Source organism: Podarcis raffonei, chromosome 5 (assembly GCF_027172205.1).
Source record: "Podarcis raffonei isolate rPodRaf1 chromosome 5, rPodRaf1.pri, whole genome shotgun sequence".
Classification (NCBI taxonomy): Eukaryota; Metazoa; Chordata; class Lepidosauria; order Squamata; family Lacertidae; genus Podarcis; species Podarcis raffonei.
The window spans coordinates 36,365,444-36,386,524 of record NC_070606.1 but is presented as its reverse complement, the minus strand read 5'-3'; the positions used below and the strand labels follow the sequence as shown (position 1 = coordinate 36,386,524).

Sequence of the window (21,081 nt, the reverse complement as noted above, 5' to 3'; positions counted from 1 at the left end):
AGCTGTCATCTGCATGCGCTGTCACCTGTTGCATGTGCAACAGCTTCCTGAAATGTACACACCACTTCAGTTTAACCATGGCTTCCATTTGCTAATTGGATGGAAGATGGTAAGAGTGAAAGAGCAACAGATGGGGCCATTTCTCAAGAAACTACACAACACCTATGCATTGCGGCTAATGTCTTCTTCAAAACAGCAGAGGTGGGAGCGTTCTGGAGCCAGAGTAAGCGGTAACATATACACAGCCTCAGAATAAATCCTTTTGCCAAAGGATTAAAAAGGCAGGGGCATTACTGTGTAGAGGTCCCAAGCAGCTGAAAAATGATGTAGTTGAGAACATTTTGCTTCCTTCTTGCCTCCACATTGACCTCAAGCAACAAAGAGGAATGCATTTGAAGCTTTTGCTAACACAAAGATGTGTTGGATTTCAAACAAATGCGAAACTAATCTTGCCTCTGGCAAGTGTTCAGAAATGGGAATTACTAGTTTCCCAACAGCTGTGTTAGTCTTCAAATTAATTATTACTAAGCAGACCGATCCTGTGCACATTTACTCAGAAGTAGACCCTGAGGTGTTCCACTTCCTCCCACATAAAAGTGCACACAATTAATTAAGGAGCATCCCACCTCATGCAGTTTTATTGGTTGCAGGTTGATCACACAACACCAGTAAGAAACAAACAAGGACCCCCCCCCAAAAAAACTAAAACGCAACAGCAACGTTAATTTTATGCACTGATGAGTTGAAGCAATGTGTCTTGCTACTGTAATGTGAGTGTTTTCTTTATAGACTTCCTGGAAAAGGTGTGTTTTCATGAGGAATCTAAAAGAAAAGAGGGGGGAGAGGTAACTTCAATGTGTGGAGTTTTCCTGGAGACAGGTCAAGGCAAAACTGGCTGAAAGGGAGAATGAACTGAATAATATAAGGGAGGAGTCCAAGTGACAAAGTGAAGGTCATGGGCAGTTTATCACAGAAAATGACACAGTGCTTTTTTTGGGGGGGGGTGTACTCAAAGGGTACGAAGTACCAGCACCTTTAAAAATAAAAAAAATCACTGGATGACAGTAAAACTGGAGGAGGAGACTGTGATGCAAGAAGGAACTATTGTGATTTAGAAATGGTTTTTGTGGGGAACAAGTTCTGGGTGACACCATCAAGCTAAGAAGACCTGAATCATTTCAGTTTTGCATATAGTTTGGTAAAAGGTAAAGATAAAGGGACCCCTGACCATTAGGTCCAGTCGTGACCGACTCTGGGGTTCATCTTGCTTTATTGGCCGAGGGAGCCGGCATACAGCTTCCGGGTCATGTGGCCAGCATGACTAAGCCGCTTCTGGCGAACCAGAGCAGCACACGGAAACGCCACTTACCTTCCTGCCAAAGAGGTACCTATTTATCTACTTGCACTTTGATGTGCTTTCAAACTGCTAGATGGGCAGGAGCTGGGACCGAACAACGGGAGCTCGCCCCATCGCGGGGATTCGAACCGCCAACCTTCTGACCGGCAAGTCCTAGGCTCTGTGGTTTAACCCACAGCACCACCCGCGTAGGAGCACACTAATAAAGCACCCCCCTTCTAATCCAGTATCTGAGGCTCAGCTAAGATGAAATTGTTTTTAGAACATAGACCCAAAATGCTTTGTGAAGGGACATTTTTAAACGGGAGCCTCCTGAACTCATTATTAGTAGATGCATGAGGATAAGCAGAACGTAGAGCTCTACAGTGCCATAGCGGTACAAGCTGTGGAGTGGAGCCACTCTCTTGACACCAGAGCCACCTCTGCTACTTTCTTGCATGGGAGTAGAACTGGGCTATGTGAATACTGGATTGGCTCCACTGGGCATTCACATAGCCCTTCTCCGACTACTGACCCATCTCTATCCTGGTCAGGTCAGCCACAACAATGCCAGCGTTGGGAGGCTGGTTCTTCCACGCTATATTACCTGGGAAACTACAGCTAAGTGTGTACACACTTGATTCCAGTGGGGCTGTTCAGAACAAACAGCCTTTGCAGAGCGTTAGATTTTTGTGTGTGTGAGAGAGAGAGTAAACAGGCCAAAAGTTGACAAAGGGAGTTTTCAGTGCGGCGGGGGATCACCGCCTTAAAGGAACAAGCTGCCCCACTACAAGCCAGAAACTCACATAGGGAACATTATCATTCGAAAATATGCCTTTTATGCATTAGTCTAAAGTGAACAGTTAAGAGAAGACAAATCTTCCATTCATGTAGAAGTCACTCTAATTATGCAATTATACACTGCATACGCAACATACGTCGCACTAGTAACTGGTAGAAGTGCTGGATCAGGCACATTGCCTGTCACACTGGAACAACACCATGGTAACAGCTACCATTGGTAGATGACAATGCCTTTAAAAAAATAACTTGTCTGCACTGCACCCATGTCCTACAACCTTGGGTCCCCAGATGTTGTTGAAGTATGACCACCCTCAGCCACCATGACCAATGGTCTGAGATGACAGGAGTCCAAAAGCACCCTAAGGTTGGGGAAGGCTGCCCAAGAACTTGTTAGGTTTCAACCCTTTCCACTGGATTTTCTCTCAGGGTTGGAGAACCTCAGGCACAAGAGCTGAAAGGTCCTTCAGGTCCTTCTACCTAGCCCTCTGAACTGTCTCCTGAACGCAACCATCAGTGCTTTCGTCTGACTAAAATGTGTCCTTGAGCTCTAATAATGCCTCTGAGGGAAGTGTGAGTTTGTGTAGCCATTAGGCCACTGCAGGGAGGTAAGATTAGCATATCTCGCTCCACCTACTTTTGCTCCTGGCCCTGCCCAACACTGGCCTGCAACCTTCAGAAGGTTTTATAGAATTGTAGAGTTGGAAGGGTCATCAAGCGCAACCCCCTACAATTTAGGAATCTTTGGCCCAACATGGGGCTCGAACCCTTGACCTTGACTCTCATGCTCTACCAGCTGAGAATGCAGCCCTTGGGCTGAAAATGCCCCTCAGCTCTGCTCTAGAAGTTACAGTTTAGAGGGTGTATGTGTGTGTGTTGCAATCTGACTTCAGTGTGCATGCAAATAAATGCATATGTGAGTGTCATGCCCTTCTACCTCATCCCCTCAATAAATGTCTATATACACAGAATAAATGTTTATGGGGGTGTGTGACCTGCATCTGTTATATAGGAAGAACAGCTGAAACGATTGTGATATTGTGCTTTCCTTTTTTTTTATAAAGCAAACAGCTATAGTCAGGTTACTGTCAAGCAGGTGAAAGAGAATCTCCAACTACGGTATATGGAAGGGAATGGTCTAGCATTGGAGGGGCGAGAAGAGAAGCAATACACACACACACACACACACACACACACACAAACATGTATGTGTCTCTATTCTCATCTGTGACATATAACAAGGATAAGAAGATGCCCGCTGCAAGCTATACTTCCTGTGATGCATTTTGAGTGATTTTAGCATCATTCAGCTGCTAAAAGAAAGTCAGGAATTGGAGAGAAGGACTGCTGAAAGAATTACTCAATATTTACAGGGAAACATAAGTTGCCAAGTCATCATGAGTTACTGGCACGCACATTTGAGCCCAATCATTAGGAAAGCTATGTCTTTACGTGACTACAAAAAATGAAATCATCATACTATTAGTTCTGCATGAACTACTTTCCAAGCACCGGTGATGTTGAAATTCACAGCCAGTTGTTCAGATGATGGGATGCATGGGGTGCTAGGAGTGGAGTAGTACTTCTGGTAGTGGACATGATGTGCTCTTTCTGGGGTTTGTCCCCCCTTGGTCCCGACTCTGCACTCAGCTCTCACCTGTGGCTCTTAGAAGCTGTTAGCATAGGACAGTAGCCACACCCGGGGAAGAGCTTCACCTGGCCGACTAAACCAGGTGAGGATAGCCAGTGGGTCTCAAACCCTCAGTGAGTCTGGGACTTCCCCTGCATGTGAAGACAGTCTCCAACAGCTTGAGCGGACAAAACCAATAGTGGGTCCACTGGTCAGGAAGATGATTGCTGTATTGTAGAGGGGAGTGAGTGGCAGGTGGGGTTCAACCACCTCTGTAGGTAGCTAAGAGAAGGAAAACTCTGATCCTAAACCTCCGCTAGCCTAGTGGGATATCTGTGGGAGAAGAAATGGCTAAGGAGTAAACCCTACACAAATCCAGAGTCCCTAAGATGGTTGGATGGCGCCTTGAATGCTTCCTTCCAGCAACTCCTGTAGCCAAGCTGGTTCCCAACACATTGCTCTGCTTTCCTTTGGGCCACATCAGTGAGGCCAAGAGGTGGGGTCTTGTCATCTGGACAGCCCAGGACCTCCATACACAATGCCCAGGCTTGCGCCCTGGAGAGATCACTTCAGAGCTGCTAACGCACCAGTTTGACTTCACCCCTGGAGGCACACTCCATTGTCTATTGAGACAGATAGAAACCAATCCCAAATGCTCAGATGATGATAAGAAACGTGACTTCCCACAATGATTTATATGCATAAGCATACTATACCATTCACAGAAGACTGTCATATGGAAGAGATACTATCGCCCTGTTCTCTCTTTTGTTGTTATTGCTGGTAAAAACATTGTGTATATAGGTATTAGGGGACCTCTACTCCAAGAAGATGGGAGTAAGATCAATTCAAAGCTTTTAATTCAGCTATAGGTAAAGGGACCCCTGACCATTAGGTCCAGTCGTGACCGACTCTGGGGTTGCGGCGCTCATCTCGCTTTATCGGCCAGGGTAGCCGGCGCACAGCTTCCGGGTCATGTGGCTAGCATGACTAAGCCGCTTCTGGCGAACCAGAGCAGCGCACGGAAACGCCGTTTACCTATTTATCTACTTGCACTTTGACATGCTTTCGAACTGCTAGGTTGGTAGGAGCAGCGACCAAGCAACGGGAGCTCACCCCGTCACGGGGATTCGAACTGCTGACCTTCTGATCGGCAAGTCCTAGGCTCTGTGGTTTAACCCACAGCGCCACCCGCGTCCCTAAATTCAGCTATATCTAGTATCTATTCTGGGAAATTGTTCATTGGTCCACTGTGCACTTGGACACCTCTTAAGATACAATTGGATTCCATGTTGAATCAAGATGGTGGACTGAACCCTTTCAAAATTGTACTGATTTTTCTTTTTTTCTTAGGACTTCCAAGCAATGCCAGACACAAGCCTGCTAGTAATTCATGTTTTAGGAAGGTCCTAAAATCTATAACGCTGTGTGCGCTAAAGCCTCTGTCCACGTGATGTATTAACACGTATGCAACTTGCTTTTATGTGTGTGCATTATTCCACCTTCACTTGGGACTGCTTCATCAATGCAAGGGAGGGTGTGGTGAAGAGAGGCTGAAAAAGGAGTCATAAAGCTTTCCATGGAGAAGCTGTGGCTTTTCACTACGGAAACAAACCCACACCTCTTCCCTCCTAAGAGCCGCAAAGAACAAACAAGCAAAAAACCCAACTGACTGCAAAGCTGGTTATACAGGCTTAAATACCTTTGTTGCTGCTGCAGCTAGACAGCCCTCTACTTCCCTTTCCCTCCATTTGCCTGATTAGAAATATCTTTGCCACAACATGCAAATAATCAGTATTGCCTGTTTCAAAAGGTTACGTGTCACTCAGGTCCTCTAAGTCTAAGCATGCATGCAAGGCCTATGGAGATGAGGAGGACTGGCTTTGCATCAACATGTTTACTCTTGCATTTTTAAACATACAGATTGCTGCTGCAGTCTAAGGCAGTAGTCTAAGACTTCAAGAAGTCAGGCAACTGTTTGCCTTGCTTTTAGTCAAAGATTGGGAAGTACACCCAAAGATCATACAGCTTGTCTATTAGGCAAATCGTATTCCAAGTACCGGCACTAGCTACCCCAAATGAGAAATTAGATTCATTTACAGATGCTGCGATATGCGAACAGCAAATGAAAGCGAGCAGCAGAGAACGTTTATGTGAGCAAGCATTGCATTGTTTCCTCATGACAAGGTAGTATAAGTGCAAGTAGATTTCTTTATAGAATTTGTAATAAATTTACCCACGTTATGACTCACCAAAATATTTGCATGATGCCAGAATTCATCCTATGGTTGAAAACGCAGAAAATTTTTCTAGAACAGGGATGGAGCCACAATTAGGGAGCCACTAAAAAAATCCATTTTGTTATTTTGTTTCTTAAGAAGGGTGTTTGTGGAGGGCGATGGAGTGCTAAGATATTTTTGCATGTGTGTACAAACTGACTGCCTTGTGAGAAGGAAATTTCTCTCCAGTGAGCCATCAATGTGACTCTCAGCACCTCCATCTGTCTGCATAATTTCTCTATGCTCTTATTTCTCTGTATCCCAAACTGTGCATTGCAGTGTATTACCATTATTGGGTTCGGACTGTACACAGAACAATTTAAGTGAACCTTTTTCTGTCTCTCTCTCTCCCTCCTCCATCCCTGCTCTAACAAATGATCCATGTTGTCAATTCTGCTGTGTCAGCTTCCTGATCAGCAGGAAGGTAGAAAACTCATAAGGGTAAATTGTGTAACCATTCAAGAAGACAGTTTTACCTTATAAAAAAAAAAAGCTTAGTTGCAGGGAGTTTTAATTACTTTGAAGCAATGTAAACAATACTTTTTAATCCACTTGTCATCACTTCATTGAAAGTTGTTGAGGACTAATGGATTGCTGCCAAGAAGAAAAAGAAAAAGCTTACATAAGGCAAATACAATGCAATTGTTACTTTGTAGGTAGTAACTATTTTGGGGCAGCTGCTCTGTAAACATGAAACTGCATTTTCCTAGACATTTGACTACATTTAACATTATACAGTCGTACCTTGGTTGATGAACGCCTTGCAACTTGAACGTTTTGGCTCCCAAGCACCGCAAACCCGGGAGTGATCCAATTCACAAATGTTCTTTGGAACCCAAACATCCAGTGCTGCTTCCTGCAGCCAATAGGAACCCATGCCTTGGTTTCCAAACATTTTGGAAGTCAAACGGATTCTGTTCAACTTCCGAGGTACCACTGTAGTCTTAAAATATGGAGATATCTTAAGTGTTATGACCCATGCTAGGACTACCAATGAACAGCTGAATGAAAGACCCAAGGGCTGCCAGCTTAAAGCTCAAGCACAGAAGCATTTGACCCACTTTGTAAATTACAGAAGCCAAAGCCTGTTCCTGCACTAAAACACATTTCCCCACCTTCTGCAAACATTTTTAATTGATTACAAATCATGTCCCTGTTTTATCTTCAATGCTTTAAAAGTAGCCGCTCAAATCACTATTTTAACAAGCGCTTAGGAGTGGCAATTTAGAAAGCAGGTGTGCTACCATAACCTCATACCACATTTAAGTAGGGCATCAGGTACGAGTCATCATTATTTCTTCAAATAGCAAACTTGCTGGCCCCACCGCAGTGAATGGAGCTACCTTAGTATTATTGTTTATATACTTTAGCTTTATTCTCCAAGGAGCGTAAAGTAGCATAAATAGTTTTCCCCCCCCTCATATAATCCCCACAAAACGACCCTGAGAGGTAGGTCAGGCTGACTGCCAACCTGAAAGTGCAGAACAATAATTAAATTGTTTTATTTAACGTACAGAAAGGGGTGCCATTCTTTCACCCTAGTTTTCAAGTAATGAAATACTATATTTTTTGCTCTATAAGACTCACTTTTTCCCTCCTAAAAAGTAAGGGGAAATGTGTGTGCATCTTATGGAGTGAATGCAGGCTTCGCAGCTATCCCAGAAGCCAGAACAGCAAGAGGGATCGCTGCTTTCACTGCGCAGCGATCCCTCTTGCTGTTCTGGCTTCTGAGATTCAGAATATTTTTTTTCTTATTTTCCTCCTCCAAAAACTAGGTGTGTCTTGTGGTCTGGTGCATCTTATAGAGTGAAAAATATGGTATATAGTTCTTCCATCTCCCTGCCCTGCCACAAGTAGAAAGGAAAGCTGCATGATGCCTCTAGTTGGTAGAGTTATTCATTGGGAATTGCATGCATTTTTTGCATCTCTTCATTATTCCACCTTTTATCTACATAGCCCTGTTCTATGACTCATCACTTCCTTTTGATGACTCATCACTTTCTGTTGATTCTTATCTTAGGACATGGGTTGTTGAACAGGTATAAAATTGTGCGTGTATATGTGTGTGCACATACAGGTATATATGTATAGAATACAACTTCAAGCAGAGAGGAAGAGGCTGCAATGGGAGGTGCTAAACCCTTTCCCAGCCCTGTCACCACAACACCTTCCCGAAACTGAGCTCATTTCCTGTCTCCAAGCCCAGTCAGGGGGGAAAAAGCAGCTGGCTGAGAAAAGTTCACTAGCCTCTCTCATTTGCTCTTCTTCCACTTGAAATGACTACTCCCCACATTTTAGGTCTGTATGGTGCATTTTGTGCCTTAAGCCTAAACATCTATCCTGCATTTAACAAATGAGACAAATCAGTCCAATAATTACTTTTTTTTTTTGGAATGGCGTGATAGCTATCTGACAACATTTGAGGTGTTTAAACAGCTTGTACTATCGTGAAGTTTTCCTTCTTTTGTTATACAGCAACCAAACCATTATATGATATGCAGGAGAAGTTTGAAACCATAAACTGAATTATAGGCACACAAAAGGCTCCACTGTAAGCACACACCTTAGCAACCACATTGCTCACAAATACTTATATTCATCCAGTATGAAAGCAGCTTTATCATGCGATATGCTACATTTCGTTTATCCTGTGGAATTAGATAGACGGGACTACAGTGTCAACAGACCTATCCTTACAGGTTTGTTCACCTGACACTCCCAATCAAGAACCTCCCCTCCCTACCCCACCCCCCAAAATTGTCAGTATAACCTTCTCTTTAGAAAGAGCTCCCTTCAAAATGGTGGTGTATGGCATCTCACGTTATAGACCAGCAATTTAACACAGAGATACGCTGCACACTGTATAACCATGATGCAGTCCCTTTTATGGATATTTGTTCTTTATTATTTTTCTTAAAAGCATGGTTTTTTTTAGTAGCAACTCTTGGTAAAAACCAAAACCAAAATCTTCAAAGTGTTTAGCAATACTGTATCCAAGATAGTGCCCCACTAAAAAAACAACACTCCGGTTTCAAGGAATGGTTCATAGGAATGAAAAAAAGCTATAGAGAAACAGACCAAAAAAAGCCAAGACTGAGGTGATAATACTATTTTCAATTCTGAAAAACCTAATTCCTGCTTCAATGCATGATTGAATATATTTAGTTGGGAAAAGCAGTCTCTTTACAGTTTACATATGGAAACCACCCCCAAGAATGGATTTAAAGGGGGAACCATATTAAAGCATCATGGATTTCCTCTTTAAAATGTGCACTATGAACTACAGTCGTACCTTAGTTTCTGAACAGATAAGTTCTTGAATGTTTTGCCTCCCGAACGCCGCAAACCCAGAAGTGACTATTCCGGTTTGCAAACTATTTTTGGAAGCCGGACTTCTGACGGGGCTTCTGATTGGCTGCAGGAGCTTCCTGCAGCCAATCAAAAGCCATGTTTTGGCTTCCAAATATTTTGGAAGTCAAACAGATTCCCAGAATGGATTCCGTTTGACTTCCAAGGTACGACTGTGCTCTCTCTGGCTGAGTAATTTTGTTCTTTTTGAAACTGAACTCAAAGCAGTGACCCCCTTCTCTTCAATGTTATTATTATGGAATACCTAAATGCCCATCACAGATTGGCATCTGCCCAATTGGCAAATGTACCACCCCTCTTTTTGCAGCCACAGAACCACATTATTGCTGGGCGAAAGCTACCAAAACAAAACACAAAAAAGACTGAATTATGAAAATAGATTAAGCAGCACTGGTATTCTCCTATTGATTTACAATTTGGGGGTTGTGCGCAATTAGGTCATATTCAGAGCAGACCCACTAAAATCAGTAATTAGTAAAGTCCATTATTTCAGTGGACTATTTTAGTATAACTTAACTAGATGCAACCTTTTATGCAAGGTCTCCAAAATACTTGGCAAAAACCAATTATTTTTGTAAAACATAACCATGAAAACCACCTGGAATCTTATATAAGAGATGTTTGTACTTAGGAGATGTTTGTACATAATAGGCTGTATTCACAAGTGAATATTCCAGTGAAGCAGCAATTGAGATCCACAATAACTTCCAAACTATTCACATTAAATAACTGGCATAGCTATGAAGTAAACTGCATGCCAAATACCATGTGGTTACACCTAGATCATTCTTGATCCTAGAAAAGGCAGCTTTTTTCCAGAAACAGCTTCAGAAGTTTATCTGAATGTTTTGAGATGTCCTATATCTTTGTTTTTGTAATTTTGTTTTTGAATTTCAGAAACCAGTTTATGAAGTTGTTTTTTTAAAGTGTAATGGTACATCTTCCTAAAAAGTAGCAAGAGCAAAAGAGCTACATTTTATCAAACACTTCCACACACAAAAACGCTTCCTCTACTTTGTCCCCTTTATATACAGATCACCTTCAGTAGTATTTTTTGGCATGTCGCACACTTCGGAAAAGTGACAATTTTGGAGGGCTTCATTATAGTGGTTTTTCAGGTCGGTGTACAAAGCAACTGTTTCTCCCGTGTGTGGAAATTGCAGCAGCTTCTCGTTGAGCAGTATCTGGATCTTGTACTCTTCCTTTGGACTTGTGGCTTGATCACAGTGATAAAGCACAAACAACAGGTTTGCGGCATAAGGGACGATGCGGCCACTACGAAATTTCCGATGCATCTGCCTGTGGTAGTTGTTAGCTTTAAGAGGCTCTTCGTCTTTGAAGTAGCCCATGAGAGCAAGGAGAGGTTGAAGGGTTTCTGCATGTCCAAACTGGAGGATCACGGGAGAGGAAATAGGCTTCGAACTAGAAAGTTTAAAAGCCAAGCAAAAGATGGTTAGTCAGATGAATCTAAGGGTGGATCTACACATTCGGAAAAACACACGCTATAAATAAGTCAGAAATCAAATCGTTATAACAAAAGAAAAAGAAATGCTATGGAAAAATCACATATTTTTTTATTATTCTCCAGCACCATCTGGTGTTGCATGTTTATAACGCATTCAAAACGCTGTTTTTTGACTAATGTAGTGGAGTCCCAAGCAGTGAGGCACAACTACTGTATGGTTACAAGAATTAGCAAACTATGCTACTGTAAAAGAGTTGTTTTACTTTTGGTGGTCTGAACCGTAGGAATGGCATTTGACTGCTAAAGAACACTTGGTCAAGAAATCATTTTTAAAATAAAATAATAATAATAATAATATGTTATTTTAAAGAAACGAACTAGAAGATTACAGAGTTCAATCTCATTCCAGGTTAGAGATGACCTGCTGAGATCATGTGGATATTGGGGTGCAGTGGAAGAGAGCAATTCTCTAAAGAGAATGAATGGCAAAGCAGAGAATGTGCAACTCGCAACTCATCTACAGATGATGCGCTCACTCTGTAGTGATTTTTTTTGCACATGAATGGCGACTACTTCATTCATCCTATTGTCCAGGCACAGTGTCACAGCTTATCTTGGATTAGTTTCTGTCCACTGCTACCCACCTGTTTAGAACGGCCATGTTATGGACCTTTCTCCCTGTACTACATACTAAAAAGCCAACCGTTCCTCTCTGTCCTCGTGGCTACAACTCTGGTTCATGTAAGCCCTCTGGCCTCTTCCTCTTTCACATCTTAGTCCTCTCCCATCTATCGAGAAACCAAAACCAAAATTATTCTCATTTCTCACTGATCTGACCACATCATTTGTTTCCTTCCCTGACTTCCCATGATCTTCTATAGTCAATAGAAAGCCTGGCCTTCAAGAACTCTCTTTGCCCCTGCTAAACCTATATTTTGACTCCTATTTCTCATTTTATCTCTGCCCATGAGCTCCACTCCTCCACCTTGACAGTCAACTGACCAAATGCCTGTTTCATTTCAGATTGTAAGTTCCTACCGAGTCAATGTTGCTTATGTAACTCTAATGTACCGCGGTGATGGTACAATATAAAAAAGTAATGCAAAAGCAGCTGTCTAGTTTCTTCTCCCCAAAACTATTATCAACGCTACTATTTATAGTTAATAAATTTATTAGAAAATTTAAAGGTCCGAGATCCCATGTTACTCATGATTCCATGTGCTCATGTTATAGTAAAGCAGAATGTCAACCCCAGTATTTTTATTCTTTGTATGCTTTGAAGTAAGGTTGTAGATTTTTCTCTGTTTTAACTTTTTGTAAACTGCTTTGAGGTTGTTGTCCCCCGCATCAAGTATGTTTAGAGTTCCAGCTAAACCAAGCTTCTCAGTAATAAGCTTTATATGATACTTATCACATTACGCTGTCCCTACCTTTAGAAGCTTGTAACATAATCTATATAAAGGAACATACAGGTGTAACTATAATTTGCATTAGGGGACACCATGCTTTACATATGTTGTGTTTTGTGAGTGGAATAAACAAAGCCCAGTTCATAAATCCAGGTTTTCATCACAATTAAATGTAAAAACTTTCAAGTCTTAGAATTATTAGCAGCAGCTATGACAAGCATACGAAGGCCAAGCAACAAGCCAAAGCTAAAATACAGTTTTTAATTCAACCGAGGAAAGTTCTTCGTACTTTAAGTTAACCTGTAACATCAAAAAGGAAATAAAATGCAACTACTTGTTTGACCTGTCCCATTTAGAGAAGAGTGCTTTGAAGTATCCTGTTTCTGAAGTTTAAAAATGACATTTTGACATAATAAAGTACTGCATAAGTTATGTTATATCCTCAGTTCTTTATAACCGGTCGCAAGCTTTAAGGAAATAAGATGGATTACTCATTTCTCCAAGAATTCATATACATATTTTTGTGCTTATGGTGGGGTAGTACAGAAGAAATTCCCCACCATACTGTGATTTAGCAAGCCCAAGAAGTCAGACTAAAAACTGTTTTTACATAAGGAAATGAAGGTATACAATATTCCCTTTCCCACAATTACTGACCCAATGCAAGTGACAAATACCAAATTTCCTTCTTTCTTTCTTTTATTTATTTTATTTTATTTTATTAAGAAAACCAACACAAGTGAATTTAGTCTTTGGTCAGGATGAACATTTTAGCTGTTTCATGAGATGCCTCCTTTACCAAAGTCATTGCTTCCTATAGTCTTTTGCCACGTGGCTAGTGCTTCTCAGTACATGCTTCTTACACTCAGGTTTCTCTGATGCATAGCCTAAAGGTAAAGGGACCCCTGACCATTAGGTCCAGTCGTGGCCGACTCTGGGGTTGCAGCGCTCATTTCGCTTTATTGGCCGAGGGAGCTGGCGTACAGCTTCCGGGTCATGTGGCCAGCATGACTAAGCCGCTTCTGGCGAACCAGAGCAGCACACGGAAACGCCGTTTACCTTCCCGCCGGAGCGGTACCTATTTATCACTTTGACGTGCTTTCGAACTGCTAGGTTGGCAGGTGATACATAGCCTAATAAGGCACATAAGAATAAGCTAGGTAACTCCAACATAAAACTCAAATAAATGAAGGCTGTACCAATGTGCTACCACACATTTTTGAACACTGATCAGAAATCAGTATCAAAATTCTGGGAGCAGAAATGTTTCTGCCAACATCTGACATCTGAAAGCACAAATTGCTTTCTGTTTAGTAAACTATCACAGCAAACAGATCTTTGTTCTTTTTCTTTAGGCAAAAGGTGATGCTTGGCATTTTCATCTGTTGGCTGCCAGCTTAGAAGCCTCACCCACAAATGAAGGCAGTGTCTGACTGGTTTAGAAAGAAGGCGTTTCTCTCAAGCATGAACTCAGGAGTTTAATGCCTAATGAGATAGTCCACTGTATCCAAAATTCTCTTCTGACCAAACTGTGGGAGGCAGTGGAAGACAGGAGTGCCTGGCGTGCTCTGGTCCATGGGGTCAGAAGAGTCGGACACGACTAAACGACTAAACAACAACAACAACATCCAAAATTCTTTAGCTTGTGTAATAAGAGTTTGGGAGTAACGTACAAACCCATTCAGTAAAGAGATATCAGAAAACAATCAAATCTGAATTTACATGCTGGCATTTTAAAGTTTTATTTCTGTTTCAAAGAATCGGAAGTGGGTACTCCAAAGTCAATTCAGCACACAGAATACCTCGCCACCAAGCTGTCAAGATGTGTTCAGAAACCCTAAAACCTATCCCTCGCTATTGAGTGAGCTGCTGCAAGTCACAATACATAATACAGGGCTGGATCGGCCTTGGTCAATCTGGCACTCTCCAGATCAGGCTTCCTCAACCTCGGCCCTCCAGATGTTTTTGGCCTACAACTCCCATGATACCTGGCTAGCAGGACCAGTGGTCAGGGATGATGGGAATTGTAATCTCAAAACATCTGGAGGGCTGAGTTTGAAGAAGCCTGCTTCAGATGTTTTGGACTTCAAATACCACCAGTCCCAGTCTAGACTCTACAGCAGAGATGGGTAACCTCCGGCCTACAAGTCTAGTCAGGCCCAGCATGGGTTCCAGATTGGTCTATGAGACCATTTTCTCCAAGCCACACCAACCTGCCTGACACCTGATATTATCTGCGATGTTAAGTGTGGAGCAAGTAGAGACGTGTTTGCCAACAATTAGGAGCCTTAGAGAGCATTCTCTATTGTTTCTTGACAAAGCAAATCAGCAAGTCTGCAGGTATCGGAGTTCCCATTGCACCCCATCTACCTGTCACGATGGCCCATGAGACAAGGTGGGAGCTTTCAATATGGCCCCTGGAAAAGATTCCCCACCCACGCTCTAGAGCAGTGTTCTTCAACCTTGGATCCCCAGATGTTGTTGGATTACAACTCCCATCCATCCAGTTAGCCAGTGGTCAGGGATGTTGTCGTGGTCCAACGTCATCTGGGAAGTGAAGGTAGAGGAACACTGTTCTCGAAGATGGACAGATGGTATGACTCAGAAGAAGGAAGGTGTATATACCCATAACCAGAGAACATAATCTCAACTTCAATCGTTGTTAAAGGACTCCTGTTACTCCTTCTGTTGACTACCAAATGCCTTTTGAAATGATATTACAACTAGAAACTACCCTCTCATTTCTAAGCTGCAATGAAGAAAGCTCAGTCTAAAACTCAATTCCAGGCAGCATGTTGGGAGTTGTAGCCCTTGTAGCCCTAGAGTATTTGAAGGACACTGTATTGGCAAAGGCTTAATCTGATGAAATAACACTGGAGCCATCTGAATGCCTGACTATAGTGATAGTGTCTTCAGTTCTTGCTCTGCTTCTCCCTGCCCTTCTGAAAAGTATCTGGCAGTGTAAACCTGTGCATGTCTTACTCATGCACATGCCTTACTGCGTTCAGTTATGCTTGTAAAGCAGTACTACGCAGGAAGACCAAAAATAGGCAGAAATTGGCCCAAAGCTTATAAGGCAACGGTGACAGAACTCGGCACTCACAGCTCAACACTGAATTCTCAAACCAACCCTAATGCTGCCCTCCCTACCACCTGTTGGCCCGATGACAACCAAACAGCTCTGATCTGTGTACTGTTCTCAGTAAGGAAGAGAATATAATGCATTATCTCTATTCGAACATCAGCTGCCAGCTGATAGCGTCACAAAGGTCACTGGGTTTGCAGGTATAGTTGGACTAGATGAACCTTGGGATCCCTTCCAACTCTGCAATTCCATGATTCCAACTATGAGGACTGCCGTTGCTCCTTCTAAGTTTTCTTCAATTTCTTTCTATAGCACGCAAGAGGACTAAAAACATGGCCGTGCCTTTGTAAAAATAAACGGAATCCACAACAGAAGCGCAACCATTCACTTCAAAGGGCTTTGAAATGTTCAGTGTGCGTTGTTCAGAAGCTGAGGCTGTGGCTACGGTCCACCAAGGGGAGTCTTAACTTCCGATAGGAATCAAATGAGAGAAGTTGTTCCTCAACCTCAGGATGGAGTTTTAAGTCACTGTGGTTGGGACAAGTCAATTTCTCCCCTAAACTGTTTAGAGCTCTTAAAAATCTTTACAAGGTTATATAATTAAACATTCCATAAAACCATTCCAAACAAAGCTAATCCCTAAACACACAAAGATTATTACACAGAGAAGCATATCTCATATAGGGTCAATAATAAGGCTGTCTTCTAATGTCAAATAGTGATCCCTCCCAGTCACTGAAGAGAATCTTTCTTTCTTTCTTTCTTTCTTTCTTTCTTTCTTTCTTTCTTTCTTTCTTTCTTTCTCTCTCTCTTACACACACACACACACACACACACACACACACACACATATCTCCACTGATTCAAATAAACCCTTGGTCATAAGGTATTAAGGAATCACAATGCTGAATAACCCAATTGAACTTCTGAACGTTTAAAAGTTGTGTAGAAGAAGATTTAAGCAGGCGAAGTGTCTCTTATCCATGCATAGGATAGGATGCACCTGCTGAAATTCCTTCCTCAGTTAAAAAAGCACAGAGGCAGTGCTTTCCTTTGCATATGGTCACTATTAAGGCAGGTGTTAACCTTATAATAATCGTAACATATACCAATTAAAATTCTAAGGGGGGGGGGACAATTTATGAAGTGAGGAGGAAGAAACTATGAAGCAACTATCCATCTGCCTTGGATGCTTTGCTTGAGATTCCTGCATTGCAGGGGGCTAGACTAGATGACACTTGGGGTCCCTTCCAACTCTACAATTTTATGTTTCTATGTAGCTTAGTCCAGGCACAGGCAAACTCGGCCCCCCCAGATGTTTTGGGACTACAACTCCCCTGACCTGTTAGCTAGGGATGATGGGAGTTTGCCTATGCCTGGCTTAGTCAAATGTCTGGTCATGTGTGTGTGTGTGTGTGTGTATATATATATATGAATGATACTGAATGGAATTGTGCAATAGGACATATCTAGAGGTGGGTACTTCTTAAAATGTTACCTCCGCATAGAAGAAAATTAAGTTCAACCCCAAATTATAATAGAGTTTAAAGACTTCCAATGATTTCACAGTGTCTTTTAAACATTAATTCATGTTGTGGGAAAGAACTGTTTGCCTCTTGGTACAAGTAACGCTGATTAAATACTCTACTATTCCATACTAAGAGTACATTTTAATAGAAAAATGATAGATAAAAAAGTGGCTTGTTATTTTGAACGAGGTATGAGAATGCTTATTTTACAGTAGCTCTGCATACGTTATCTCATCTAGCTGCAGCTTTAATCGGGGATTAGTGGCTGGAAGTTAAACTTATCTACTCGATACTAGGTGTCACATACGGCAAGTCACTTGGTCTCCCCGTGTCTCAACTCACCCTCCATAGAAGGCAACAGCTGCCCTCTGCTCCCCTGTCAGGATAAACAATGATCAGTATTCAGAAAAAGCTGGTAGGTGAAAGAGGCAATTAGGTACTTTAGTTTACTAAGCTTAGTTAAGAGAAACCTATTCAAAATTTAGATTAGCATCCTCTGTTTATACTGCCATCAACTGTTAGGAAAAGGAACAGCACCGTTTCACAGAGCTCCTAATTACCGTATTTTTCGCACGATTGGACGCACCGGACCATAGGGCGCACCTAGTTTTTTTGGGGGGAAATAAAGGAAAAAAAATTTCCCTTTATTTCCCCCCCAAAAGCAGGTCAGGGAAACCGAACCAGGTCGAGGAACAGCGGGAAAGTGGCGCTGCGCCTCCCTGCTGTCCCCCGAGCTTGTGGGGCTGGCTGATGTCTGCCTGGCACGAGGGGCGCTCTGCTTCAGGGCGCCCCTCGCGCCGGGCGGCAGGCTGCTATCCGCAGCGTGGGGAGTCCTGCGGTGAACTCCTGCAAGGCTCCCCACGCTGCCGATGTGTTCCCGAAGAGCCGGGCGCTCTGCTTTCAGGGCGCCCGACGCTCCGGGAAGCAGGCTGCTATCCGCAGCCTAGACATCCCTGCGGGATCTCCCGCAGGGTTGCCTAGGCTGTGGATGTCTTCCCGAAGCGCCGGGCGCTCTGCTTTCAGGGCGCCCGACGCTCCGGGAAGCAGGCTGCTATCCGCAGCCTAGACATCCCTGCGGGATCTCCCGCAGGGTTGCCTAGGCTGCGGATGTGTTCCCGAAGCGCCGGGCGCTCTGCTTTCAGGGCGCCCGACGCTCCGGGAAGCAGGCTGCTATCCGCAGCCTAGACATCCCTGCGGGACCTCCCGCAGGGTTGCCTAGGCTGCAGATGTGTTCCCAAAGCGCCGGGCGCTCTGCTTTCAGGGCGCCCGACGCTCCGGGAAGCAGGCTGCTATCCGCAGCCTAGACATCCCTGCGGGACCTCCCGCAGGGTTGCCTAGGCTGCGGATGTGTTCCCGAAGCGCCGGGCGCTCTGCTTTCAGGGCGCCCGACGCTCCGGGAAACAGGCTGCTATCCGCAGCCCAGACACGGCTAGCGGAGCGCTAATCCCGAAGCTTGGGGCTGCGGAGCTCAGCGCGCCCCAAGCTTCTGGGTGCCGGCAAGGTCTAGACGGCTAGCGGAGACCTTGCCGGCACCCAGAAGCTTGGGGCGCGCTGAGCTCCGCACGCCCCAAGCTTCGGGATTAATGCAGCGCTCCGCTAGCCGTGGGAGAGCTGGGTCTCCCACGGCTAGCGGATAGCTTCCTGAATCCTGGCGAGCGAGAGGGGTCGGTGCGCACCGACCCCTCTCACTTTCCAGGCTTCAGCGAAAGCCTGCATTCGCTCCATAGGACGCACACACATTTTCCCTTGCTTTTTAGGAGGGAAAAAGTGCGTCCTATGGTGCGAAAAATACGGTATATCAAATCTAGACACGATGCAGGCAATTCATAACCGGGATCTCCTGCAGCTTTTTGTTGTTTAACAATCAGCTGCCTACAGACTGCCACTATTTTTCAGGAGAGATTCAATAGCTTATGGATATTTAGGTCTGCACAATTTAAAGTGCTCTGGTGCAACAAATCCATTTTAAAAATAAAACAAAATGACTTATTGCAGTAAGGAAAGTGACAGGAAGTGCCCTAAAAACTGGGATAATGTTTGATGGGAAGTCATATAGCCTTTCTGCAAACGAATCAAAACAAATGCTCACTAAAGAACGGACACCATATGTTCTCCACTCACGTTAGAATATAAAAAGTTATAGTCATGTGTTTGATATCCAGGCATCCAGAAACAAACTGAAGGGAGGTTTTGCCACAGATCCAAACTGAAGTGGGAAATCAGTCTTAAGTGGGCTGCAAGCCAAATAAAATACCTGCTCATACACCTAACTGTGACCATAGCAGTTCAATTGAATTTAAATGTAATAATAATAATAATAATATATTTTATTTATACCCCTCCCTCCCCGGCTAGAGCCGGGCTCAGGGCAGCTAACACCAGTAAAATAACAATAAAAAAATAATAGGAAAAAGAGAAAGAAAAAAACCAATTTAAAATACAAGTTAAAATACAATTTAAAATGCAGATTCATTTTAAAAGTAGTCCATAGATCAAAACCATAAGGAGAGGGAAACATAAGGGTCAGACTGAGTCCAAACCAAAGGCCAGGCGGAACAGCTCTGTCTCGCAGGCCCTGCGGAAAGATGTCAAGTCCTGAAGAGCCCTGGTCTCTTGTGACAGAGCGTTCCACCAAGTTGGGGCCAGTACTGAAAAGGCCCTGGCCCTAGTTGAGATCAATCTAACCACCTTGCGACTTGGGACCTCCAAAGTGTTGTCATTTGTGGACCTTAAGGTCCTCCGCGGGGCTTGCCAGGAGAGGCAGTCCTGTAGAAGACACTTCTCTCGATAAATCATCCTCTTGTTTTGTAAGCATCTATATCTGACATTCAGGACTTTTTCCAGGCTGCTCCCTCCTCCCTAGGCCACTTTCCCTGCTCTGTGGCCTCAAGTGCTTTTGACTGGCTAGAATGAGTCCTTGAACTGCGATGCTTTGGGCTTTCCTGACTGTAGGAAGAGGCAGGGGTGTAGAAAAAGTAGCCTATTGTACAAAGTTAACATTCAAACTTGTTGCTCTGCCTCTTTTTGTCCCTGGAACGTAGCCCAGAAGGGAATGCAACCCTTGGGCTGAAAAAGGTTCCCCAACCCACATTCCCACATTCCCTGTCCCCTTCTTCCACCACCTGCTACACCAGAGCTTTTCAAATTGCATGTTACACCACATTAGTGTGTTAGCTGCAGTGTGTGGGTGTGTCGAGTGAACGCTTCCCGCACTCTTCCCAGGGCTGGAAAGGGGTTAGTTTAACCTCTGGTTAGCTGGTAAAACTGAATTACTGTGCAGCGAAATGATGCATGTCTAAAAAGTGTGTCACCAACATGAAAAGTTTGGAAAGCTCTGTGCCACAAGCACACACACATTTTGGTCTTTTAAAACATAAAAAAGAATGCTTACATATACTGATCGTTCCACAAACAGCAGCTGTGGCACATTCAAGAAGATGGAACCATTTTAGTGAATGGGACCACGAAACAGAGTATGTGTTTTCCCACCACCACCACCAACTTTTTACCTTTTACTCTCTGTAACAGCCTGGTCCAAATGTTTGAAGATATCCTGCATAAGAATGCAGCTGGAGCGGCTGTTGATAGGATAACCATAAGCTCTCTTCCAGTACTGCTTCAGATCATTCAGATATTCAAGTACCTGGTATCACACACATTTGAAAGTTGTTACAAAGAAGGATTATTTTACACGCAACAAGATATTATAGTAAATTGCAGGCAGGCCATTCCAACGCACACAAACTTTCATATAACTATTGGTACCTAACACCATCAATATAGATAGATATCCCGTTTTCCACCTCAGGCAATGGGTTCTTTCCTCTTCCCTCCCTACCACCATTGCAATCAGGAGCAAATGCTTTGGCAGAGACCTGCCTTTATAACACTGCAGTTGCAGCCTCCCAGGGGCAAGCCAGGAACAGCAAACGGGAATGAGCACAGAATTCTACAATTTAATAGGAATATGAGTGAAAAGGTAGGCAAAGGATTGTTTTTCTGCACAGGAGTGAAGTCAATAGGTGCAGCTAATGCTAAAGACATTGGTTATGAGCCTTGTTAAAAGCAGACTCTACTTTTAGGAATTTAGTGTTCCTTAGAAAGAGACTGAATATAGCCAATATATATGCATCTGTTATCCTAGGTGTCTACACGCAGATGCTCAGGGTGACAGGCTG

The 21,081-nt window shown here is 43.4% G+C and overlaps 1 protein-coding gene across 2 annotated transcripts in view; it reads right to left on the bottom strand.

The window, feature by feature from the left end:
• Positions 1-509: 509 nt before the first annotated feature.
• The window catches only part of MINPP1 (multiple inositol-polyphosphate phosphatase 1), a 29,125-nt gene continuing 8,553 nt past the window's right edge, over positions 510-21,081 (bottom strand). The window contains exons 4-5 of one of the 2 annotated variants that reach the window (XM_053388626.1): positions 20,413-20,546; positions 510-822 (exon numbers count right to left, since the gene is read on the bottom strand). In XM_053388626.1, the coding sequence (XP_053244601.1) occupies positions 525-822; positions 20,413-20,546 (432 nt within the window). In that variant the 3' untranslated portion in view covers positions 510-524. Of the gene's footprint in view, positions 823-8,421; positions 10,838-20,412; positions 20,547-21,081 lie in introns of those variants that run through there. The other variant, XM_053388625.1, reaches the window with a different exon arrangement.